The sequence below is a fragment of the Molossus molossus genome, unplaced genomic scaffold (assembly GCF_014108415.1).
Source record: "Molossus molossus isolate mMolMol1 unplaced genomic scaffold, mMolMol1.p scaffold_m16_p_23, whole genome shotgun sequence".
Classification (NCBI taxonomy): domain Eukaryota; kingdom Metazoa; phylum Chordata; class Mammalia; order Chiroptera; family Molossidae; genus Molossus; species Molossus molossus.
The window spans coordinates 5136524-5163341 of record NW_023425359.1 but is presented as its reverse complement, the minus strand read 5'-3'; the positions used below and the strand labels follow the sequence as shown (position 1 = coordinate 5163341).

Sequence of the window (26818 nt, the reverse complement as noted above, 5' to 3'; positions counted from 1 at the left end):
TGATAAAAATGTTTTACAGCCTTAACTGGCATGGTTTGCCATGACCTTATGTATTTGATTCTTCTCTCTTAAAAATTAACTAATTCTTTTTGTAAGCAGCGAGTTACCTTAATTACTAGGCTATTTCTTAGAGCCTCTCTTGTGTTTTTAATAGTTTAGAAACTAGTTTTCTTGGTTCAGGTTATAGACCTTCGTATCAGTAAATCCTCTGGCCAGGCAGCCTGGGCCTGAAACCATTCCTGCCAAGGCAAGGTACATGTCCAATATTAATGTCATGTAATGTAGACAACAAGAGGCTTATCTACAAGTAATTATTATGTATGTCACTGACATGGACTCGTGTAAAATAAAATTTTCAAAATCATTATCAATATTTTTTTTCCCCATTGATTTTTACATAGAGTAGAAAGGAGGGAAGGTGGAGGGGAGAGAGAGAGAAACATCGATGTGAGAGAGAGATGTTGATTGGCTGCCTCCTGACTGACCCCAACCAGGGACAGGTATCAAACCTGCAACCCAGGTACATGCCCTTGACTGGGAATCAAACCCAAGACCCTCCAGTCCTCAAGCCGATGCTCTAACCGCTGAGCCAAACCAACCAGGGCTCAATAGACTTTTTAAAGCTTCAACTATAGATACTGTCAACATGGGCTGCTAATCTGAATAATAATGGTGTTAATGAGATTCTTGTTTATTTTAGAATGCTGGCAACAAGACCCTCATATTCGCCCATCATTTGCCTTAATTCTTGAACAACTGACTGCCATTGAAGGAGCAGTGATGACGGAACTGCCTCAGGAATCTTTTCATTCCATGCAAGATGACTGGAAGCTGGAAATCCAGCAAATGTTTGATGAGCTGAGAACAAAGGAAAAGGTAAAAAATATATATATGTATTTGCCTAATATACTCATATTTATGAAGATTATGGAAAATAGGAGTCAAGAACCGCCATTAGCATTATTCTAAAATATTTTCAGACATCAATATTTATTGATTCTTGCTTTCCAGTTAGAATAAAACAACTGTACTTGAAATGTGTAATTGGAAAAGAAAACAATCTTTTATTAGGGGAATTTTCAATGCTAAAAAAAACAGACAGAGAGCCCTGGCTGGTGTGGCCCCGTTGGTTGAGTGTCATTCCATGCCCCAAAGGTTGCTGATATGATTTCCAGTCAGGGCACATGCCTGGGCTGTGAGCTTGGTCCCCAGGGGGACAGGAGGCAGCCAGTTGATGTTTCTCTCTCACATTGATATTTCTCTCCCTTTCTCTTCCTCTCACTTTCTAAAATAAATAAAAATGCATTTTTTAAAAAAGAGAATAGCTTAATAAAACCTTTATGTGCATTAAGAAGCTTCAATAATTGTCCATATTTTGTTCATTTCTTTTCCCCAATATCACTCTTTTTCTAAACTGGAATATTTTAAGTTAAATCCTAGATTTAAGTCATTTTACCCTTAAATGCTTCCATTTGCATCTCTAACTAGTAAGAATTTTCAAAATAACTTTCTTGCCATTATTATCTTAAAAAGTAAGAGTAATTGTCCTGGTTAGAGCCTCAGCTGGTAGACCAGGTCTTGGGTTCAATTCCTGGTCAAGGGCATGTACCTGGGTTTCAGGTTAGATCCCTGGCCCTGGTCAGGGTTGTGGGCGAGGCAACCAACCAATCAATGTGTCTCTCTCACATTGATGTCTCTCTCTCTCTCTCTCTGTCTCCTTCTTTCCCTCTCTCTCTAAAAAAAAAAATCAATGGAAAAATATCCTCGGATGAGGATTAACAAAAAAAGTAAAAAAAAACCCACCAGTAACAGTACTTCCTTGATACCATATAATACTCCATTTTCTATTGTCTCAGTTTGCCTCCAAGAGGTCTTCTTAGAGTTGGTTGGTACAAATCAGAATTTAAACAAGGTCTATGTGTTGGTTTTAGTTATATATTTTAAAGGCTCTTTTATGCTAGTCCTCTCTCTTTATTTCCAAAACATTGCTTTTTCGGAGAAACTGGGAACTTTTTAATATGAATTAAGATCTGATTAGTTTATATATTTTAAGAAGAAGAAAAATAAACCTATATGTTAAGCATGTTGAAGCTGCTTTTATATTTCTATAAAGTGAAACATAAGAAGTAAAAACACACCTAATTGGAAGGCACACTTGTGGGAAGTGAGTTCACTTAGTTTGGTCTCCTTTGACTGGTGACAAATGACTGGTAATGGTCACTGAAGAACCCCAAGTTCAAGGTGTGGTTCTGTGCTTAGGAGGCAGTACTTATTTTTCTGAAGATATTTTTGTAATACTAGAGCATTTTGATGAGTCCGGTTTATTCTGGTGGTCTGAAGTGTTGAACTGTTCAAAAGTTTGAATTCTTCTTTTGTGGGTACAAAAATGGGCTAAAGTACAATGTTGCAGGTTTCTGATAACCTTTATAAAGCCATATAATTGTCCAGAAAAGAATTTCTATACCTCAAATATTGATGATTCTAAAATAGCAGAATTATGTTTAGGCAATAATATTTTGCTACATAAAGAGTCTGTTTACTTACTCCAGTTTATGACACTGATACATGGGTGATGGTGTAGCTGAGAATCATTCTCCCTTGTTAAAGTGACCATGACTCCTGTAGTGTGGCTCTGAATTCCATCTCTCGACTTTAGTACGAACTGTAACCCTAAAGGCTCACAGCTAACCCAAGTGCAAAGGACAGGGTGAAGGATGGGACACAAAGTTGTGGTGTGAATTTATGCACATAAGCATTTCTTGAGCCAATATATATCTGTATTACATATATTATAATTACATATATAAACAATATATATAAAATATATATAAACAATATATAGATAATGATATATATAAACAGTTATATATATATAATACTGTGATGATATCAAGGCACCGTATGCCCAAATTCTACCCTTGAGTAGATGACTTTTGATATCTTGCTGAATTGGGAATTAATACAATGTATGTCAGAGTTATTCCCCAAAGTGCAAGTTGTTTTCTAAAACAATGAATTTAAAAACGTGTCTATGGGGAACGGTTCTGAGCTTCAATGCAGCAATTTTTTCAGCGAACACACAGTGCATCCACTGTTCTGGGAGCAGTTGCGTCCTGGGATACAAAGATGGATATGGCAGTCTGTGTCCTTGAATGGTCCTTCGAATACCAGGCTGGGGATTTGGATCTTGTTGGCAAGTTTTTAAAAGGCGTTTCATGTGCGATTTTGGCAACACTTTTTAGCCAAATATTGAAGGCAACCTCCTCCTCTCTCCCCTCTGCCTTCCCTCATTCTGCTTCTTCTTTTATGCTGATGGGATTACTGTTCTCTTAGATACCCAGTCTCAAAGGTCTTCGAAGATGTTTCTCGTGGTCTCCTATGGGACAAAGCCCATCCGTGGTAGCTCGCTCCCCTAACCCCTGGGACCTCATGGAGCCTGATTACTGTGGCAGCATCCTACCTGGTTGCTCTGCATCTGGTATTGCTGATCCCTTTACCACCACCAGTGACCCTGCAAACGAGAATCTGAGCTTCGTTGCATCAGTGGCAAATTCCATTTCCTTATTAACTTCCCTTGTTCTTCCATAGTGAGCCTCACTTGGTCCCTGGCCATCATGAGTTTCTCCCAGTTTCTCTGGTGCCATGCTCTTAACTTTTGGCCTTTGTATCCAGTCTGTCCTTTGTCGAGAACACTGTCCCCTCCCAAGCTTTTATTCCCCACCCCCCCAATGGCTGTCTCCTTCATTCTCAGTCCTTTGGTCTCCTTCCCTTGCTGCACCAGATAAACTCATGTCATAGGAGCCTGTACCTCCCTTACCATGGCTGTTCTAAGTCATTATTATTATTTGCTTGTTTAATTGTTCTTGGTCTGCCCTTTCTGCTAGATAGTAAACTCATGAGCTGTACTGTTTCATTCTTGCTCATTTTCATCCACAGCATTGAACAAAGTACAAAGTCCTTGGTACATGGTAGGCATTAAATAAATCCATTAAATAAGCCTAAGTAAAGTTCCTTAATATGCTCCTGATAAGTATTTTAATAGGTGAGAGATATCAACAATCATTAGTGTTATTGTTATTACTATTTTAAGTAAAAAAGGAATTGAAAAGTGTATAAATGTTAGGAACCCTAGTATGAATCTTACACTATAACAGAGGCATATAATTTAGCTGTTTAACATCTGGTCATACAGTCTCAAGAAACTCCCACACACATGCACAAGGAAATTAAGGTTATTCACTTATGTGTTGTTTGTACTAGTGAAAAACTGGAAGCAACCCCAATATCTAATGGGGAAATAGGGGTCTAAACTCTTGTGTATTTATACAGTGGGAATCTGTACGGGAGTGAACATGAAAGAACTCTAGCTACATGTTTCAACATGGATAAATCTCAAACACAGCATTGAGTGGAAAAGCAAGATGCAGAGGAATATTTATATTACGTACTATATGTGTAAATTTATAAAACAAAACAATTCAAATGTACATAAAGTTTATCAGCCTAGACAGAAAGAATAGAAACCGACCGCAGAGCATTAGATCTGAAGGGGGAGGGGGGCTTACAGCCCAACACATAGGACTCAAGCAGGCCTGAAACACACATGGTAGTTTAGCAGCTAATAAGTGTTGACGGTGAGTGCAAGGGTTGGCTATTCCATTTACAGAATGTGTTAAATATTTATGATTAAAAATAAAGGTTAGAGAGAACTACGTAAACTGCAAAAGGTTTTTGTTTTCCTCAAAGTCATTTTTGCCAACTAGTACATTTACAGGTAATCCACTCTGTTCCCTAGGTTTTTCAGTATTTCGTAAGTTTAAAAATACAAAATAAGCAAATGCAACCTTAGACCCCGACCACTGCTAATAAATCCATAGAGCTCATATGATAAATAATAATCCTGTTGACTGTTCGGATCATATCCACGGTGTTGTGTCTGTCAGCCTCCCACGGACAGTGGCAGAGGCAGGATAGGGGCCTGGACATCTGAGCAGAGAACAGAAGGGGTGGGGGTTTTGGGGTTGCCCTCCAATATTGGAAGAACCTTCAGAGTAGATGAGGAAGGAGATATGTTTCATGTTGTTTCAGATTTAGAGGTAGGACCTCTTGGGCTCCAGGGATTAAAATTTGGTCCCCGAATTGAGAACGTTCCAGCATGCAGATCCATCTGCTACTTCCCATGCCATTCAGCTCCTTTCCTGGGGCTCGAAAAACCTCGACGGCCCTTCCCCCCTTTTAGTGTTAAGTCTTGAGCAGAATGCAGGGGTCTGGCTCGCTAGCAGTCTAGTGCGGCTAAGACCAGACACCGGAGTCCCCCAGCCTGCTTGGCACTGGGCTCTGCCATTTGCTGACCTAGGATCGTTCTTTTGCCTTCTCATCCTTAAATGTCCCGGGAGTACTGTCTCAGGCCAAGGTGCCTGTTTCTCAGTAAGTGCTAAGTGTCAGGGTTAGCCTCAGAACAGAGCAGGCGCTGGCTCTGAGTGTGGGGGGGCAGGTTGCAGCAGCCACCCCCCTTTCCCAGCCTGGTGCTCAGGAACCCGCAGCACTGGGGAGTGACCCACTGACTTCTCAAATCCTGCAGGTCTCTGTAGGATTCTCATCAGTGATGGTATTAATACGTCTCTTGGAAACTTTAATACAATTTGTTGACTTAAAATGATACAGAAGAGACTCTGATGGGGTTTTTCTTTTTTTTTCTTTTTTCACTTCCCCAAATTATTTTCAGGAACGCTAAAGAGTAGATGTTTAATAGCAAAAATAAAAGAAGATTCTGGGGAATGGGAGAGGACTTTGAGGAAAAATAAAACTTGAAATCCCAGAATTAAAAATTTGGAAGTAATGTTAATAATGAAGTATTACTTTAAACTATTTTATTTAATTACTTTAAATCAATGATAATTATATCATTAGAGGGATATGTAGAGAGTTCATTCTTACTCCGTGTGGTGTCACAATCAAAAAGCATCTTCACAAGTGCATTCTGCTCTTTCTCCCTTTTGAGGTTTTATGAGTTCCTTTGTTATCCTCTGTGTTCCCTCTTCAGCTGTGTTATTACACTAGTGACTCGGCTTTTTCTTATGTGACGTGTGCAGCTCTCCTTGGGGGTCGGCGTGGACGGTGTCCCGTGGGCCTTCCGTTACGGGGAACCTAGTTTCAGTGTCTTGCTCAGAGGTTTCTAACTGCATCTTTTTTGCTGCAGTTAAGCACAGCATGTGTGCTCTATCTCCCTTTCTCCTTCACTGAATGCTTGAGGTAGGAGGCGTCAGACTCGGAATTAATGGGCAGTAACTTGGCTGTGCTCTGTGTTATTCAGTAAACTGTAGCCTCCACAGATACTGTTCCTCCCTAAATTCCTGGCTGCTTATCTCTGTGTCTGCCTTTGTGCGTTGGGTGCACAAAGTGTCTTTGAACCACTACATGAAGGCATGTCACCGTTAATGATTAACATCTGCCAGGAGTCTGGATTTGCTATTAGAATGGCCCATGCCAAGCAATTAAACAAATATTAGTATTGACTGATCTCAGCAACCAAAAGAATTTTTTGCGTGCTTCATAATTTCAAAATATTCCAACTGGTTCTAATACCCCATGCTTTTTTTCCCCCCCTTTAACTTCTGAATGTTTAAAATTCATTCAGAAGGAAGAGTCTTTGGCTGCTTTCTCTCTGACCTTATTTTTTTTTTTCTGTTATAAAGTCTCAGGCAGGTGATTTTTTTGTTTTTATTCATCAAGCAGTTGTGAGGGATTCACATTTTAGCTTGGGACTTGGAATTAAAAATGGTTTCTTACTCAATTACTGTGAGTAACACAAAAACCTGATTGAATTTGCTGCCTTATCTCTTCCTCATGCCATTTCATTTCACAATAGCTAATTGGATTGATATCAACACCACTGAAAAGTAATATCTTAACAAAAGGGCAGACAGTAATGAGTTAGAAATTGGAAGTGACTGGAAATTATCCTCTGTCCCCAAATACTCTACAGTGAAATCTCTAGTTTAGACAAACTGGTTGGAGAAAGGCACCCATTAAATAATGGACTCCGTAATGTTTCTGAAGTATGTACCATTTCTTTTCTTTTTTTCTTTTTCTTTTCCAGCAGTACATGGTCATTTCTGTCTGACACAGTGTTATGAAGAAATATGGACCTGCTCTGTAAATAAGAATCAGCTGCTGCATATTAACAGGAGTTATTTGCATATCAGTTGGTCTTAAGTCAGTCATTTCTCCTGCAATTTTGGTTATGAAGTTTGTTTAGAAAAATAAATTTAAAGAATGTTTCAAAGGTGCATTTCAGTCCATTTTGGTAGAATTCCCGTAGTTCAGAATTTGTTTGATGTGAATAAATAATTTTTTTGTTTTGTGTTTAGAGCTCCCTTGTCTCTTCTGGATGGTATTGTATTTATTTGTGGAAGGATGGACTTCTGTGTTTATTTTTCTTTATGATAGCTGTACTGATAGCCTCCAGTTATTCGAGTCCATCTGCGAAAGGCTGAGGGCTTAGTGGACTCATGTGGCTTTTCTGTCCCAGGTTCAGCTCTGGTTTCTTCCATGAGCCGCATCTCACAGCGTTTCGACGAATCCTATTTTCGAGGGGGCCTGTGTGGTTGTATAAAGTGCGACATGTTCACAGCTCACAGCTCTCCCAGCTCTGCCCAGGCTCCACCTGAGAGGGCGGGGCCTCTGACAGAGTGAGTGGCTTTAGGCGAGTCTAAGATTAAGTTTGTCCCGAGCAGTGTCAGTCGGAGTTGGTGGTGCCTCGATTTCTCGGGGGGCCCGATTTAGTAGCAGGAGAACTAGAAGAGAAAGTATTCCAGCATCGACAGGAATATTTGTCTCTGGGAAAGAACAGAACACTTTGCAGAAATGAAGTAAAAAGGGGTTGTGATTAAAAAACTTTGTAGAGTTCTCAGTTTCACTATTGAATACATTAACAAAAATAAGAATACAAGTGTATACATTTTTCAGTTCATAGATTTTCTGTTTCTCAGAAGTTTGATAATTTGAAAACATACCCAAGAGGAAGTTAGACTTTAATCAGAAAGTATGGCGACAGAGGGACTTCTGTTAGCTCATTCATGACACCAGCGGATAAAGTGATACTTCTACCCATCCACGGCATCCTGGAAAGCTCTTTGTAACTGGACCTATTTTTCATTGGCTTAAATTTTAGAGATGTCTCATTTTCATGGACCTTCAGCTGACTCCTAACACATTAGCTTTTTCTTTCCCATAATCTCTCCACCAAGATGCCTTCATCTGAAGCAGATTTTTTATGTTGTTGTTTTTTTATCCTCACCCAAGGACATTTTTCCATTTTTTGTTCAGGTAGAGTGGGAGGGAGAGAGAGGAACAGAGAGAGAGAGAGAGAAACATCGACGTGAAAGGAACACATCGAGTGGCTGCCACCCGCACACCGACCAGGGCCGGGGACAAACTGCAACCGAGGTACGCGCCCTTAGCGGGAACCGAACCCGGGTCTCTCAGGACCGCAGGCCAACGCTCTAACCGCTGAGCCAAACCGGCCAGGGCTGAAGCAGATTTTTAAATACCCTTAGAGGTCCTTAAGTAAGGAAACCTGAACCGCAGTCTTTTGTAACTAAAATAATAATCCTTTAATTAGCCAAGCTGTAACTTTGGGTTTAATTTAAAATGGATCACACGCATCTGCACTTTGTTGCTCTGTGTCAATGTACATTTTATGTGTCAGGTGGTTATAAAGGCAAGAGATAAAGAAAGAGAAACATGAACATCAAGTTTAAAACGACTGTGATGGTCCTGGCTGGTTTGGCTCAGCAGTTAAGAGCATTGGCCTGCGGACCAGAGAGTCCCGGGTTCGGTTCCCGCTAAGGGCACATACCTTGGTTGCAGCTTGTCCCCGGCCTGTTGGGGTCTTGTGGGTGGCAGCCACTCGATGTTTCTCTCTCTTCCTCCCTATCTGAGGATAAATGCAAAAGTGTCCTCGGGTGAGGCTGAAGAAAAAAACAACTGAGATGCCTCTCTTAGGATCTTAAACTGAAAGAGCATGGAAGGGCTATGGTTTTGGTGGACTTGGTGCTGCGAACAGGCCTCGGCTCCGCCCGGGCTGCAGGTGGCGCTGTGCTGTGCGGCCTGCGATGAGCAGGTGTTTGGACCGAAGAGGAGGTTTCTGCCGGTGCTGATGCTGATGCTGGTGTCGCTCTGTCGCAGGAGCTGCGGTCCCGCGAGGAGGAGCTGAGCCGCGCAGCCCTGCAGCAGAAGTCGCAGGAGGAGCTGCTCAAGCGGCGGGAGCAGCAGCTGGCGGAGCGCGAGATCGACGTGCTGGAGCGGGAGCTCAACATCCTGATATTCCAGCTCAACCAGGAGAAGCCCAACGTCAAGAAGAGGAAGGGCAAGTTCAAGAGAAGTCGCTTGAAGCTCAAAGACGGACATCGGATCAGTTTACCCTCAGGTACGACTTTGTCTTCGTGTTGCACAAGGCTGCTGTGTAATCAGCTTCTTTGGGTGATCAGGACCGGGTGGAGGTGGGAATGAGATTATTAAACATTGAGTGTCTTCCGTTGCTTCCTTGGGTTCGTGCATCGTGGAATGAACCACGAGCTTCCACGTGTGAAACAGCATCGAGCATGCCTGGCACTGGGTGGCGTGCAGAGTATTTAACTCAGAGCACTTGCTTTGTGTGGGCTCATTGATGTTCTCCTTGTGACAGCAAAGCGGAATTCCTGTGTGGCTGATGCACGGAGCCAGGGCGCCTGGCGTTGTCCAAGTCCGGGACAACTGCTGCTATTCCACCTTGGGTTTATTGTCTCCTCGGCATCTAGTGTCATCTGGTAACAGAGCTCATTTGGGACACAGATGCTCTTAGCACCTTCAACAAAATATATCAAGTATTCTACTTTTATCTGAGGGTTTAAAATGCTTTAGGTATAAAAATGAATCAGGAAATCTAGGGAGGCTCTTAAAAATGTTTTTAAATCATTGTGACAATACCATAAAGGGATTACATGTGTTGGGAAAAACTGAGCAGAATAGACAATAGCCAGCACACATTTATCTAATTGTCCTTTAGTGGTATGCTCTGTACTTGATTTAAGGAAAAGCCAAATGCCCCACATAGTTTGTGGTTCTAATACCAGGGAAGGGTGGGTGCTGAGCCAGGGTAACTGCACTTTATAGAATTTTAATGAAATATTCACATAGCTGCATCAACCTACCTCTCTGTTTCTCTTGTATGGCTTGTATATTGGAGTGTTTTATGGATTCTGGTGTTTTCCTAAGATGTGTGTTAATGGCGTGGGACTTTGATTTAATAATAACAGTTTTGTTTTATATAAAGTGTGTATAAGTTGTCCTGTAAATATACTTATTACAAAAGGTTGGAATCCTTGCAGCCGAGTGTGGTTTTTTTTTTTTTTTTAGGTTATTGCAGAAGTCCTCGAGGGTCAGCAAAGTGCTGGTAAGGGGTGGTCATGAGTACACACACTGGACATTATTGATTATTTGGTTGGATGAGGTGAGAATAGGCTCTGGGTCCTTATTCATTTTATCTGCGACCTCTCTTGGATAAATAGTCACTTCTCGGGTTCCCTTCTGATGTTTGCTTTTAACGTAGAGGACCGCCACTGGACAATACGTCAGACACAATGTGAAATAGTCAAGTTTATTTATGAGGAGGCTTCTCTTTTCGGGTACGGGTGATGGAGAAAATCAGAGAGGCCCCGACGTGAGTTTTCTTCTCCAGTTCTTAGCTGCATTAGCTTTCCTCAGTCTGCGTTGTGACTGTTACTGTCATTGATAGTCATTGATTCACTTGGGAAACTTGTAAGGGGAGGCACTTAGTGTCTCTTCTCCCTCGTTTGTTCCCCATAGTTTGTCACCAAGTGCTGTGGCCTGGCTCTGAGTTCTGGTTCTGGTTCTGGGCCTGTTTTCCGCTCTGGCTGGAGGCGCCTCCCTGCTGTAAAAACTCACAGAGCATTGGCTCCATGGTGTTGTGACAATCACGGGGCTCGTTGAACCTTTATAAAGCACTTCGATCCAAAATAAACTGTTTCATATGGGTAAGAATTTCTTTCTTTTACCACTTCCCCTCTCCCAGTCCAGCCTGTCATCATGTCCTGCGGACCTGTGTTCTCTCGTCCCCTCTTAAACTGCTCTGCCTGGGCAGGCCTTTCGTAATTTCTTACTTGGTAGATAGAAGCAGCCCCCACCTGGTACTTCATTTCTGTTTGCTTCATCTTCCAAGCCCTCCACCCTACCCCGTATTTCTCAGCAATTAACCGTAAGCACCAGTCCAAACCTATTGCAAAACCTTGCACAGTTTTCTCACTCAACACGTGACGATCTACCACGGACTAAGTACTAGGGATTGCAAGTAAGATGAACATGATCTCTGCCCTCACGTCACTTGCAATCTTACACAGAGAGTATCCATTCGGCCAGGATTTGCTGAGCACCTTTTCTGTGGGAGGTACCAGCTGGTGTGCCCTGGGACGGGGCACAGCTGTGCTGGAGACAGCCTGGCCTCTGCCCACGTGGAGCTCGTGCTGTCTTGGGGGAGGGGACCTTCAGCTAATAATCAAACGGCTATTTATTTTCTTGCTATAATTGTTGACTACAGTGAGGGAAAAGTCATATGACAGTGATTAGCAGAGAGCTGTGTCCTGGTCTGGGGAGAGCTTAGAGGGCCTCTTCAAGAAGTAGCATTTACAATGAGACTTGAAGTAGGGATGTACCAAATACAAGGGGAAGGCAGAGAACATGTGCAGAGAAGGCTGCTCCTTCCAGGACCTGAGAAAGGACCGGTGGGCTTGACCAGGGTCAGCAAAGGACACTCCCCTCCCAGTCACATCCAGCTGCCACCTGTTTAGTACAGCCCACGAGCTAAGGATGGTTTAGTCACTTCTAGATACTTGAAAAGAACAAGAAGACCACTTCACAACATGAACATTATATGAAATTTAAATTGGACTGTCCATACTGAAGTTGTATTGGAACTGTGACTGCTTCCTCGCTGTACCTGCAGATTTGAGTTGTTGTTATAGAGACATATGTCTCATGAAGCCTAAAATATTTACCATGTGTCACTTAACAGCAAAAGTGTGCTACCCTGGTTTAGACCAGGGTGAAGGACCAGAGAACAGGGCCAGATGACACCGTAGCAACTCAGATTTGGAGGGGCTCATAGAGGATATGCGACAATATACAACTGTACCTTAAGAATCATGAGGAGCCCTGGCTGGTTTGGTTCAGCAGTTGGAGCGTTGGCCCGTGGACCAAAGAGTCGCAGGTTCAGTTCCGGTCAAGGACACGTACCTCAGTTGTGGTTCGTGCCCAGCCCTGGTCGGGGTTGTGCCGGAGGCAACCAGTCGATGTGTCTCTCTCACATTAATGTCTCTCTCTCTCTCTCTCTTTCTTCCTTTCTCCCTCCCTGCCACTCTCTCTGAGGAAGAATGGAAAAATATCCTTGGGTGAGGATTTAAAAAAAAAAAAGAACCATGAGGAGCCTTTGAAGGGCTTTAAGCAGGGAGTGACATGGTCAGGCATGTACTTTTAAACCCGCATGTGGCTGCTATGAGGTAGACCAGAGGCCCAGAGGCAGCTGCAGGAGGTAGAGGCTGGCTGGCTGGGGGAGCAGGAACAGGCCAGCCTGAGGGGATGGAGGAGGCGGAAGAACAAACAGAATCAGACAGCCCGGCCCGCGCGGCTCAGTGGGCTAAGCATCGTCCCATGGGTTGAGAAGTCCCGATTCGATGCCCGGTCAGGGCACTTGCTCAGGTTGTGGGCCTAATCCCCAGTAGGGGGCGTGCAGGAGGCAGCCAATCAGTGTTTCTCTCTCACGTCGCTGTTTCTATTCCTCTCTCCCTTTGTCTCTCTCTAAAAAAGCAATAAAAACATATTATTTTAAAACAAGAATCAGACATGTAGTAAGTGTTTATTAGGTCCTGAACCCTGTGCCAAGTATTGTCTATACTTCTTTGTATATAATTATTTTTATAGTTGTCCTATGAAGTAGGAATAATGATATTTTCCATTTGAACATAACTGCAGCTTAAAAAGGTTAATTTGCTTTCCCAAAATTCATATGGCTAGTAAGTGGTGAACTGGGTTTAAATTTAAGTTTGCTAACTCTAAAATCTAGAATATAAACTTCTCAACTCTACTATGAGAAGAACATATACCACAGATTTACAAGATACTTTGTGTCTGATTTGCTAGGGAGGGTCAAGGAGACAGTATCAGGAAAACTTTTCAGATTCCTAGCGGGATTTACTGGATAGCTGTCTTGCCTACCAAATTCCAGTTCTTATTTCAAATAGTAGGCGGTTCTTTATAATTTTTTAAAAAGGTAAACTGTAGTTCTCCCGCAAATATGATATTAACCTGTCAAAGATTTTTTATTCAACTCACTAATTAATGAGGGAACTAGGTAAAAATAGTTCAGACAGAGTTATCGGCGCTAAGTATTTATGGGCCATTTATAAAGGAATGTTAGGATCGAGTGTTAGGATTAGATTGCTGGGTTAAATACAAACCTGGTTAATGCCCAATATGGCAATAAACCATAACCTTTGGGATTGTCTTTTTTGCCAGATAGAAACGATTTGCATCATCACCAGACAAAATCCACAAGTTAACCTCTGTTCCTTCTGAGTTGTAAAAATGTCCCAGCTGATAGAAAATCGATCCGAGGGGAAGGCGCCGAAAGAACACCCGGAGATTCCCTTCACCTGTGTCTGAGTTTTCAGTATTTTTTTACAGTTTACTACGTTTTCAGTATTTTTTTACAGTTTACTACGTTTTCTCAGTCTCCTCTTCCCTCTGATACTACTGCTCTTTCTTTCATATATTCCCATAGTTCTTTGCACATCTCTGTCATGACACCTGTCCTCTCCTACATTTAGGTAAGAGCACATCCAGCCGGTGTGGCTCGGTGGTTGAGCGTCGACCATAAACCAAGAGGTCACCGGTTCGATTCCCCATCAGGGCACAAGCCCAGGTTGTGGGCCCGATCCCCAGTGGGGGGCATGCAGGAGGCGGCCATTCGATGTTCTCCCTCATCAGTGTTTCTATCTCTGTCTCCCTCTCCCTTCCTCTTTCTCTAAAAAAAAAAAAAAAAACAATAGAGAGAGAGAGAGAGGAAAACAGAGTGACTACCCGTGGGACAGTGCCGTGACCACAAAAGGTTTTACCTATAGGAGAGGAAGTACTTTTTCTTGACCTTCTTAGGGTCCCTGGCTGGGTCTGAAAATTAAACTAACAAAGACATCAACAGGGGAAAGGCAGAAAAATCTGTTTAATGTAAGTTTTGCACAACATAGGAGCCTTCATCGGGAAATGGAAGCCCCGGACACAGTGAGACCCGAGTATGTCTGCCGGGTGCGGTGCATCGCCCAGTGCGAGGTTAAGAAGTGTGTTCCAGTGTGTGCCGGGTCCCATCATAACCTGTATTTTCCGTTTCCATCACCACAGCAACCCTGAGTGGTGGTGTTCCCCTGCAGCGGTGAGGAGACAGGCTCAGGGAGGTTTCTTGCTGGGGTCAGGTCCATAGTTTGTTAGCGACAGAACCAGAACTCATTTAAATCCAGGGCCTTCTGTTTCCATTTTGTTTTTAACCGTGTCGGACTGGATGACGCTAGCTCTTCCCGGAAAGTTGTACGAGCTACAGGCACTTGGTAACATTTCATTTTCCCGCGTGGGAGTGGGTGTCGTCTCTCAGTGTATCTAGCACATAGCTGAATCGTTATGGCCTTGAACCCCGCGTGGCAGAGGAGTAAGCAGCAGACCCTGTGGGATGTGCTGCCGTCTTGCTGCCTGGCAGTGTCTGCTTGGACCGCTGTGGCTCACGGCAGGACTGTGAGATGCACTAAAACCAGGAGGTCTCAGCTCTTCCTTCTCTCCACCTGGCAGATTTCCAGCACAAGATCACCGTGCAGGCCTCTCCCAACCTGGACAAGCGGAGGAGTCTGAACAGCAGCGGCTCCAGCCCACCCAGCAGCCCCACCGTGATCCCTCGGCTCCGGGCCATACAGCGTGAGCGCCCTCCCCGCCCGCCCGCCTCTGCCCGTGCTGTCCCTGGTTAACCGAGACTGGCGTGTTTTCGTAGCTGGCTGTAACGAAGCGTTTGACGTGTCATAGGTGTCACAACTACGGAAAACAAAATTTAGTCTTACATTTCTTAACCTAGTTTTCTTCCAGTCGCAATATTTTTATGTTCTGTGCAACCTATGATGTGATCGTGAGACGTTTTGTTACACACCTGGATACAAAATTAGCATAAGCTCATTCTGTCGGCATATTTATGGATATTTTGATAAATGAAATCAGGAATTCAAGGTTAGATCCATTTCTTTCCTTGTTTTGGAAAGAAAAAAAAATGTCTGGCTTTTGAGATTAAATTTTAATTTGGTCTGTAGTGACCAACCTAGTACTTCAAAATACCACGTGGTATTTTGGTTTTAGAAGGAGTGTTCAGCCTGGTGGAAAAGACAAAGTGAATTCACCTCTCACCTTCGTGTTCCGAGAGTTTCACAGGGGCCCTGAGTTAGAGTGTAGTGAAATGAAATGAAATGAAACTACTGATTATTATTATTATTTTTTTTTATCCTCACCCGAGGACATTTTTCCATTTTTTTTTTTTTGTTGTTCAGGTAGAGTGGGAGGGAGAGAGAGGAAGAGAGAGAGAGAGAAACATCGATGTGAAAGGAACACATCGAGTGGCTGCCATCCGCACAACCGACCAGGGCCGGGGACAAACCGCAACCGAGGCACGCGCCCTTAGCGGGAACCGAACCCGGGTCTCTCAGGACCGCAGGCCGACGCTCTAACCGCTGAGCCAAACCGGCCAGGGCACGACTGATTATTTTTAATGGTGAGTCCAAATAACCCTCAAACATAGGTGAAGCCAAAGAATATGTTTAGCACGTGTGAATGGAGGTAACCTGGCCATCAGCCTGTTACCAGATTTAATAATTCATTTACAGCCTCTTTCTCCACGAAACGTAATCGTCTGCTGCTTCCCATCTTTACTGGAGAAGAATTTCTAAGAGGATATTTTCACTAACCAGGCTTGCAGTCAGTTTCTTTGATTTTTTCTTTGGGTAATGAAAACCTAGGCACCGGTGGACTTGTGTTTTGTTTTTAAGCTGGACACCAGTGTCTTCCTAGTGAGAGGAAAATAATCTAAATAAATGTGTAATCTTAGAACTTAAAATAGCATCATCTTATTATAACTGAGTTGTCTTTCTGAGGAATTGCTTTTCGAGAAAGCCGCACTTTGCACCTGGCCTTTGACCAGATGGAGGAAGGGCGTCGGTCAAGAGCCAGAGGGTTCGAGTCGGGTCTCTGCCTTGGCAAAGGGACATGGGAACAGGAGTCGCGGCCTCTGGTTTGACCAGCTGTTGCTCTGCCTTCTTCTCTTTGTCTTCACACTCTTGTTCTTTAAAATTTATTTCTTTATTGATTTTAGAGAGAGAGGAAGGGAGAAGGAGAGAGAGATAGAAGCATTGATGAGAGAGAACATCGATCAGCCTCCTTCTGCATGCCTCCCACTGGGGATCGGGCCCACAACCTGGGCATGTGCCCTGACCGGGAATCGAACCGGCGACCTCTTGGTGCCTGGGTCAGTGCTCAACCACTGAGCCACACTGGCCAGGCATCTTCACATTCATTTTGTCATTGTTATTCTTTAGGACTCTTTTTTGTTTGTTTAAAGAACAGTTTTAGGTTCATAGCAAAAGTGAGCAAGATGTACAGAGATTCCCATACTCCTTCCCCCCAGACAGCCGTCCCCCACTACTGCCACCCAGTGACAGAGGTTACATTTGTTAAAGTCCATGGACCTACATCGACACATCGTTATCACAGAGTCCACGCTGGGCTCACTGGTGGTGTGCGCTCTGTGGGCTTGGACACGTGTAAGACGTGCATCCGCCATTGTCCAGGGTGTGCTGCTTAACCAGGAGGTACGTTCCGAGGAACGCAGCCGGGGACCTCGTGGTCGTGCTGTCATCACAGTCACTTACACACCCGGCAGTGCAGCGGCTCTGTGAGCACAGTGTGGACATCCCTCGTGCACAGAGTGGCCACGGGTCAGAGCAGACTCCACAGCACGCAGCACACAGGATGGGGGACGGGAGTGGTTAGGAAGGGCACCTGGCCTTGGCTGGTTCGGCTCAGCGGCCTGAGTGTTGGCCCGCGGACTGAAGAGTTGCGGGTTTGATTCTGGTCAACGGCACGTACTTCGGTTGCAGTTCGGCCCCTGACCCTAGTTGGGGTCATGTGGGAGGCAACCAGTCGATGTGTGTCTCTCTCATCAATGTTTCTCTCTCTCCCCCTCCTTCCCTCCCCCCCCCCCCACTCTTTCTGAGGATAAATGGAAAAATATCCTTGGGTGAGGATTGAAAAAAAACAAAAAGGGCACCTGGACGAGAAGCACTTAGATGGTGCTTGGCAGGTGGGAAGAGCTGTGTGTAGCAGTTTTTCTTCTGCTCCTTACTTGGGAGCTGGTATGGCCTGCGGTGTCTCGCTGTCTTCCTGGGACAGCACTGGCGTGTTCCCATGGTACACTCTGCCTCGGCACGGGGCACACCCACGTGCACACCTGCTTCACTGTGAGTTGTACGTGTTCTCACGGTACACTCTGCCTCGGCACTGGGCACACCCACGTGCACACCTGCCACACTGTGAGTTGTATGTGCTCTCACAGTACACTCTGCCTCTGCACGGGGCACACCATGTGCACACCTGCCTCACTGTGACTTGTACATGTTGTCTGGCACATTTCTCATGGATCAAACATGATCGACTTGAGTTAGAAAAATTGATATGAAGGCATCAAAAGAAGCAAAAGACAACCTCCAAAGCTAAAGGAAAGGGTAATTATGTGTATTGAGATGGGAAACATTTCAGTGAATTTGAACAACAAAGAGATTACCCAAAGATTATTTAAATAATATCAAAGTAAAGGGCCTTACAGAATAAGCTTGACTTGGCATGAAAACATGAGTATTGCCCTGGCCGATATGGCTCAGTTGGCTGGAGCATTGTCCTGTTCATCAAAAGATGGGTTCGATCCTGGTCGGGACTCACAGCTAGGTTGCAGGTTTGATCCCTGGTCAGGGTGCATACAGAAGGCAACCAAACAATATTTGTCTCTCACATTGGTGTTTCTCTTTCTCTCTCTCTCTTTCCCTCTCTGTCTCTAAAATAAATAAGAAATGTATTCTCAGGTCAAGATTTTTGAAAAAATGAGTATTTCACTATCATGCAAAGAATCACTGTCTGCTAAAGAGAGCACCTTCTGAAATGTGCACAAATTGTTTTATTACTATTCTTTCTTACTGTGACTTCCTCTGGCTCGCTCAGGATTGGCACCGTCACGTGGCATCACAGTTGAGAACAGGAACAGGGGACTTAGGGTGTCGGGGTATGTGTTGTGGTTGTGGACACGCACGTCTTCCCTGCGGCTGAATAGAATCAAACGGTGGGAAAGGCGGTCACGTGGCCTCCTGGACTCCAGGCACCTGCTGCCATTGCACGTCCTTGGCATGTTCCTAGTAACAGTATCGGGATGGATAGTAACCTTGGAGCATGTATCTTTCCCAAGAGTCGGCTGATACAGTGAACTGCAGGAAGCTCGCCCATTCCCCCCAGAGCTGCTCATCAGTCTGCACAGACAGGAACCAGGAGAGCTCTGCCAACAGTAGTGACGCGAGGCGAAGGCAGGTAGGAGAGAGGGGGACAGTAGACCAGAAGCGCCGCAAAGGCAGAGCTGGGCCCCAGCCTCAGCACGGCTATAACCACAGTCATAGCCACAGTCAACGCGCTGAGCACTGGCCATGTGCTGGGCACGTCTCTAAGCTGCTTCCCCGCGTTAATCCATTTATTCGTCAAGACAACTTCACGAAGCAGATACTGTTGGAATCCCGACCAGGCGCGGAGCGCTTATGCAACTCGGCCTAACTGGGCGGATACGAAGTGGGGAGGCTGGATCCAGTCTCCAGAGCGTGGGCTCTTGACCAGACCCTTTCCAGCCTCCTGGGACAGCAGATGTTTAATGTGGATGCAAGAGAAAATGAGCAGATGAAGAGAGGGAGGAGGAAGATAAGGAAACTGGAACTTAGTTCTTGGGCCAGAGGCTGGTACACTGGGTAGTTAGATAAACTCATGTCTCATCATCTTCCAACCTGAAGCATTTGCCGCTCTCCTCGGCCGCTGTCCTGGAAATGAAACTGCTGACCCTCCACGCTAATTCCACTGCAGCCCTCTTAATAAAGACGAGCAGCTTACTCAAGATGGCCAGGCACACACATGCACGCGGATACATGTACACACACACACACACACACACACACGTGGACGTCCGTTACAAAACCCGGAAAACATTGAAACACAAATCAAGCATCACCCATAATTATCTAAAGGTTTATATTTTCCTCTTTACAAAAGCAGTTGTCTCTCAAAGGTCAACACGTGAATAAAAGTTTGATATGTTTCTTAGCTTTTCTTATGTATACATACACGTGTATGTATAAATGCTTAATTTTTACTGAAAAATTGGTGATATATGTTTTATATAACATTATATATTATTTTTATCTATACCTCATTTTTACAGCCACAGATTATAAATATGTCATGTTTTAAATTGTGTTTTTAGAACATCTGGTATGTTACAGGACTGTATTTCTAAGTGTATAGTGATAATAGCTATTTTCTGCAGTGATTCCTAAGTCAGTGGTAAATTCACAGAAAGACATTTCGTGTATCAGCAAAATGTGGACATTAAACATGAGTAAAAACCTCCCAGTGAGTTGATTAAAAATAAGACAGGACATGGGGAAACTTCCGTATTTCCAGACTTTAAAAGGTAACTATAGCCAAGCAGTGTCTCAGCGAAACTGTGACAACTCGTGAAAAATTGACCTAAGTTGCAATTTTAAATTATAGCTTTAAGGTTTAAAACTGTAATTGATTTGGCTAAAAAATTAGGGTGCCAAGTTTATTTTAACTCACATGTTGAGTTTGGCTTTTTTCCCCCGCAAATAAAGTGAAATCCTAGCTGTCACAGAATGTTAACTAAATAATCAAGTCTTTGCTACTAACTTACCTCAAATATGTACCTTTTAAAAAATTTATTTCAGTTTTTGTGCTGTTTTTATGATCAGAGAAAGAGTCTCACCATCGGTAGGGCGAAAGAAATAATTTCTTTATTGTTTTCATATTTCTTCATTGTGTACGTGTCTTGAGTAAGCTAGTTTTACAAGTGATTTGGTTCATTTTACTTAAAAAATTTTTAGTTGGTTAATGAGTGATACTCTCTGTTTAGTGACTTCAGATGAAAGCAATAAAACTTGGGGAAGGAACACGGTCTGTCGACAAGAAGAATTTGAAGATTTAAAAAGGAATTTCAAGAAAAAAGGTTGTACCTGGGGACCAAATTCCATTCAAATAAAAGAGAGAACTGACTGCAAAGAAAGGTACGTGTGTGCCACCTGGTGGTTCCGCTGTGTACTGTGCCCAGGGCCAGAGCCATATTGAGTATTGCACAGGCCAGACTTAACTTTTGAAAATAAATTAGAATTACTGACATATAAAAGAAAAGAAAAAACGAAAGAAAATAAATAAATAAATTAGAATAATGCAGAGCTATGGGAATATGATTTTAATTTCTACGATGAGTTTATCATACTACATTGTTATTTAAAATTAAGTAGTTAAGAGATCTGATAGATTTTCTGTCTCATTTTAAAATTTTATTTGTGGTTTATTAGCTCCTCAAAACCTAATTTGTTATGTGGCTCTAGTACATTAAAATAAACACCTTTCTCTTGTAGAATAAGACCTCTCTCAGATGGCAACAGTCCTTGGTCAACTCTCTTAATAAAGAGTCAGAAAACCATGCCATTGGCATCATTATTTGTGGACCAGCCAGGTATGTGGAAAATGGGTTTGTTTGAGTCAGACTTCTGGGTGTCCTGGGAGGCTCTGCTCTGGTAGCCTCAGACGGTCGTGCAGGGAGCAAGGGCAAGGTGAGCAAACAGCAGTTCTTACCCCGTCACCTAAGCTCAGAGTGATTTCCTGTCCTGTAAGTCTTCGTGGTGTTAGGTCATTTGGGTCCACATTGTTTATTGGGAATTTGTCACTCCTATTCTTTATCAGAAAAGCTAGTATCATAATTGGGTATGTAGAACCAAGTTAGTTCATTATAGGAGGTAGTAAATATGAAAATGTAGTCAGTTGAAATTCTGGATTAAGTGGGTCTTCTGGCTGATTGCCACCGCTTGACATGAAATTTTGTCCAGCAGGTTAACTATGAAAACGATTGCTTGGAGAGTATTACAGTGGAGTCTTTATTTAATTTAAATGAGCCGTATTTTTTTTTTTATTTACATTTTTTTTTTTACATTTTTACATTTTTTGTTCAGATAAAGCGGGAGGGAGAGAGAGAGAGAGAGAGAGAAACATCGACGTGAAGGGACACATCGAGTGTCTGCCACCCACACGACCAACCAGGGCCGGGGACAAACTGCAACCGAGGTACGTGCCCTTAGCGGGAACCGAACCCGGGTCTCTCTGGACCGCAGGCCGATATGCTCCAACCGCTGAGCCAAACCGGCCAGGGCTTATTTTTAATATTCAGCATTTCTAATCAATATTCAGATATCAATATTTAGATATTGAAGATGGGTGGAAATTGTTGAAAAACTTCAGGAATTGTAATCATCAAAGAAAAGAAAAGTGGTCTTTATATGTAATCATTTAAATGAAAGATGTTTAGCCCAGCCGGTGTGGCTCAGTGGTTGCATGCACCAAGAGGTCGCCAGTTCGATTCCTGGTCAAGGCACATGCCCAGGTTGTGGGCCAAATCCCCAGTGGGGGGCACGCAGGAGGTGGCCAGTTAATGTTCTGTCTCATCGATATTTTCTATCTCTCTTTCCCTCTCCCTTCCTCTCTCTTTAAAATCAATAAAGAAAAAAAAAAAGTTTAGCAAAACATGGTACATTTTTTTACTTTATTGTTAGTGCTGTGCTCAATTTTACACCTATTACTCAGTACCCCTGTTAAGCTTTCTTCTATATTTTCATGAGCACGTGTTTTCAGTATAAATATCTCCTTAAATGCATTTGAGTCTTCATGAGACAGGTGCTGTCATTCTTGGATAGATGCTTTCTGATTTATCACTTGTCCCAAGTCTTCCCTGTGAAGGCAGGAGGTTCTGTGATTCATCGTCAAAGACAGTTTGAGGGCGAATGAAGAACAATTAATATTAAAACTGTTGTTTCTGTAGTATATTATTCATTATTTGTGACTGTCCGGATAGAAGAAATAAAGAAGTCATCCTGCCTTTTTTTTTTTAGGATATTTTGATCCTATTAACCCCTCCTCCAAAGGACAGTTAGAGGAATATAAGAGCATATGTGACTGACTCAGTTCGGTCTCCCTGAGTTAACTCTGTAGTCCACTTGAAGGTTAATGGACAAAAGGTTTACATGTGTCTGTCCTGCCTGACGGTCCCCTCCCACTGCCTGTCTGAGTGGCCAGATCCTTTTAAGCATTTATGTCTCAGCCCAAGCCTTCCCTGGCCTCCTGACTGCCTTAGCTGAAATAATATCTCGCCACATCTCTCTAACTTCATACCCGTTTCTGTTCATTCATAGCTTTTATCTGAAATTCTGATCTGTGCACGTTGACACTGTAATGCGTGTGTGTCACCCCGAACTAGAAAGTCAGCTCCAGGAAGGCAAGGACTCGACTCCCAGTGCCTGGCACTTGGCAGGCACTCAGTACTTACCGAATGCCTACATCAGTCCTAAAAGGACTATCCGATCTTGTATGGGTCCTGACTGCATTTACCTGGGGTGTATAATGCTCGTCAGTGGTCATCAGAGGGGCCGGGAAAGGTTGCGATGAGCCAGTGGAAGTTCACGACCCCTGGGGAAGGTGCACACTGTGCAGCTCAGGGAGGTACGTGGGAGCACGCACTCGCAAATGCTCACCATACTTCGAAAGCTATGGATTTCATCTGACAGCAGCGTCTCCCCTCTTCTGTTTAGATGGTGGGTGGGTCATTTATGATTTGTCACATGTACTATGCACTCAGTTCACCAAAATGCATTTGTGCCCGCTTGACGGAGGCACCGCTCAGGGAAGACCAGACGCCTCAGGAGGTGAAAATCGGGGTGGTCAGAAGCTTGCTCACGTGGCCGTGGCCTCCTGGTCCATAAACGGAAGGAGCTGAGGATGCTGCAGGAATCCGAGGTCCCCCGAGGGAAGTGTTAGGCTGGACTAGTGTTGGGGGTTATTCGGCTGAGAGATTTATGAGGGGAAGCGAGCTGGGGTCGGCAGTGTCACAGAGAGGGCAGAGGACAGATGGAGGAAGGAGGGGGGCTCACCGAAGAAGACACCCGTGGGAAGAGCAGGGGCTTTTTGGGAGAAGAGCTGGTGTCTGGCTTCTTGCCTGTAGAGCCGGTTTAAGAGAGTAGTAGCACCTCGTTGTGGAGGGGTAACTGGAGGGCCACTGTGGGTCCATTCATACCCTGGAGTAGAATTGGTGGTTCCCATCGCTCATTGTTAAGCATCTATGTGGTAAGCACATGCCTTCCTCTTCAGCTAGTAGAACCTGTTACCCTTTAGGACAACCCTCTTCGGAGCGTCTTCCTCTTTAGCAGAGGCCCCCAAACTTTAGCAAAGGCTTGTGGGAACACAGACTGCTGGGCTCCAGCCCTGGGATTTCTCATTCCATGTCTGGAGTGGGCCAGGAATTAGCATTTCCACAAGCTTTCGGGTGATGCACGTGGGATGGCCCAAGGAACGCACTTCGAGAACCACTGCGAGCTGTAGACAGTGGGGCCTGAGTTGCATGTATTCGGAGGAGAAAAAGGCGCACTGTGTCTGACACACAACAGGGCCTAGGGACATGTGTGTGCATTTCCGTGTCTACATGCCTTTGTTTCTGCAGTAATTTACTTTCCGTGCCCAGGAGGAACCGTTTTCTAAAGGCCTGGACTCCGCCTCCTAGGCCCTGCTGGATGGAGCGTTTGCTGAACTGAAAAGGAGTCCACCATGCATTTGATTCAGAATATTTATTTATTAGGTTCTGGCTTTATTCTATGTATAGTTTAAAGGATTTGTACTGTAAAACTCGACTACAGTGTGTATCTGCCTTTATTAGGTGCTTGTGAAGACCCGAAACTCTGTGCTGACGGGTCAGAACACAGAAAACCGAAGCAGATCAAACCACCTGGGCCAGCCTACGTGGACTTACCTCCGGGGAAAGATGGCCAGAGAGAGGCCCCGCTGGAGGCGGACAGCTGGGAGGAGGCAGCGACCGGGAGCCCAGCCGCCAGCACCCCACAGGTGACCCCCACCAACAGTCTAAGCAGGTCGCCCCCGCGAAGGAGAACGGAGTCCGCTCTGTACGGCTGCACGGTGCTGCTGGCATCCGTGGCTCTGGGCCTGGACCTCCGAGAGCTGCCCCGGGCCCCGGCCGCCGAGGAGCCGTGGCCCAGGGAGGAAAGGAGGAAGCGCGAGGGCGTCCTCCAGTGGGCCCCCAGGCCCCGCAGCGGGGCCGCGGATCGCCCCCGGCCGCCAGCCACCAGCGAGGGCCCCGGCGTCCCAGCCTCCCTGCCGCCAGCCCGCGCCCTGGGCCTCCTGTCCAGGCCCTCTCTCTCCACAAAGTGCTTGCTGCACATGGAGGGCGAGAACTCCTTCGACGGCAGCACACACATCACGCATGAGCCCAGCATGCCCGCGCGAGGTGTCTGCCCTGCCGCTGGAGGGTGTCATCGTGAGCTGGCCTTCACCCCGAGACGGGAGGCCGATCGTGGTGCGTGGAGACACCCGTGTCCTCCCTCCTCCGAGCAGACCCGTGGGAACGTGCCTCCTTGTGCTTCTTCAAAGGAAAGAGCGTGTCACCGACGGACAGCGTCTGATGGAAATGCCTCTCAGGCCCCAGGTAGGCTGCACCGTGGGCAGAGGCCCACACGCCATGTCGGCCGGAGAATGTCACCTCGTCTGGGGGCTGCCAAGTGATGGCCTTTCCCAGTGACTGCATTGACAGATCTGCACCATTCACACAGCCCTTGGGATTTTACCCTACTCTTCATTTAACTAGCATTTGAATTCTGGGAAAAGTATAATTAAACGTCAGGAACTTAAATACGTAATAGCGCACTGAAACAGTAAGCGTGTGTGAGACGTCCCTCGTGCTGAGGGGACAGGTCATGTGTCCAAATCCGAACCAGTAATTAGTGGGAGAGCCGGAACCAACTCTGGTCCTCTCCTCTCCCGTGTCACCTGTCGTCCGCATCACCTGGCCTCGCTGCCCAGAGGGAGGTGGGCACGTTTACTGTAGAAGGCAAGTAGCACACGAGGTGCTGGGTGGGCTGGACTGTTACTCCTGTGCATGAGATAATGACGGCCACCTCAGACCTGACCTGAGTAGTGAGACTGTATGTGAGAACGCATACCTTACACTGTAGCGTACTGCTTTAGGGTTGGTGATAAAGTATATGCAGACGGAAAGTGCTTTCATTCTCTTTATCTTTTCCTCTTTTCATAAGTACTACACCTCGACGTGGTTCTTTTCATGTTATTGTCCATTGTCTTTAGAGAAATTGGTTTATTACTCCTTTGTAATCATAAAGGAGAAATCCTAGCAGAATAACCCCATAGGAAACCATTCTTTTTAAAATTAAATTTATTGGGGTGACATTGGTTCATAAGATTATAAATTTCAAGTGTACATTTCTATGGTACATGATCTGTAGGAGACCATTCTTTTTCTCTTCATTATAAGCCAATAATCACTGAGTGGAGTGGTAATAAGTCAATTCTTCAGAACAGAAAGAGAGTGAGTAACATGTAAAAACCTGACTGCTTTCCTATTTTTATTAATTTTTTTATACTCATAATCTGAGAGTGAAGTGTAATCATATTGACCATCATTTCAAGAAGTCTCGAATTGACGGCAGCCTCGTCCATTCTGGGATCTGCCCCGTGTACAGGGCGGTTCATCGGCTGTTGGCACCAGCTCCCCTCACAGAAGTGCTCTCTGTGGTCCGCAGCCCTCCCAGCCGGGCTGCACTGCAGAAGAAACCAACCATGAGGTCCTAACACTTTTAAAGGGTTTGTGTTTGGGTTTCTTTATGGAAACTCACTTTAAAGTGATTATCGAAATGAACTGTCGTAGGTCTTCGTCTTGGTGTGCGTTGTTTCAGACTCACTGTCTTTGCTTTCTCTGCCAGCTGGTGCCACAGGAGCCCCTGCGCTGCCGGCTGAGCGGGCCTGGGGGCTGCCCCGCTCCGCCTGCCCTCACGTCTGTCCTGGAGAACAGAGAGCTGTCACGACGGGGCCTCTGCCCCCCTGCTCCCTCAGCGGCCCTGCGGCTGACGCCCGGGCCTTCCCAGGGACAACAGCGCCTCGGCCGGCACGGGCCGACCCTGGCCTGGGTGGCGCAGGACCGGCCCCGGACTGTCCCCTCGGTGCCAAGGACAGAACTAGACCCCACGTGCCTTCCTTACTGGACGCGGACGCGGAGGGCCAGAGCCGGGACCGCACGCTGCCTCTCTGCCGGGTGAGGAGCAGGAGCGGCCGGCCCTCTGTCTACGAGCTGGAGAAGGAATTCCTGTCCTGAGTGCCTTACGTTGTTCAAGCATTTCTCTCTTTTTAAGGTGAACAAATTAAAACACTGTGCCTACCTTTGAATTGTCTCATGCTGCTGTGTCTTCCAAAGCTGTGGCCACGCTCCCACGACGGTGACGGTAATGGACGTGTGACGTCTCCGAAAGGGATGTGCGCGCTGTGAGCTGTAGGGGGATCGCTTTCTCCCCCGGACCCC

At 45.1% G+C, this 26818-nt stretch overlaps 1 protein-coding gene across 1 annotated transcript in view; it reads left to right on the top strand.

The window, feature by feature from the left end:
- The window catches only part of MAP3K21 (mitogen-activated protein kinase kinase kinase 21), a 47582-nt gene extending 20968 nt beyond the window's left edge, over positions 1–26614 (top strand). The window contains exons 4-10 of the mRNA XM_036277753.1: positions 701–876; positions 9190–9430; positions 14887–15009; positions 20306–20456; positions 20814–20911; positions 24152–24934; positions 26226–26614. Coding sequence (XP_036133646.1) covers positions 701–876; positions 9190–9430; positions 14887–15009; positions 20306–20456; positions 20814–20911; positions 24152–24934; positions 26226–26614 — 1961 coding nt within the window. The remainder of the gene's footprint in view (positions 1–700; positions 877–9189; positions 9431–14886; positions 15010–20305; positions 20457–20813; positions 20912–24151; positions 24935–26225) is intronic.
- Positions 26615–26818: the final 204 nt, after the last annotated feature.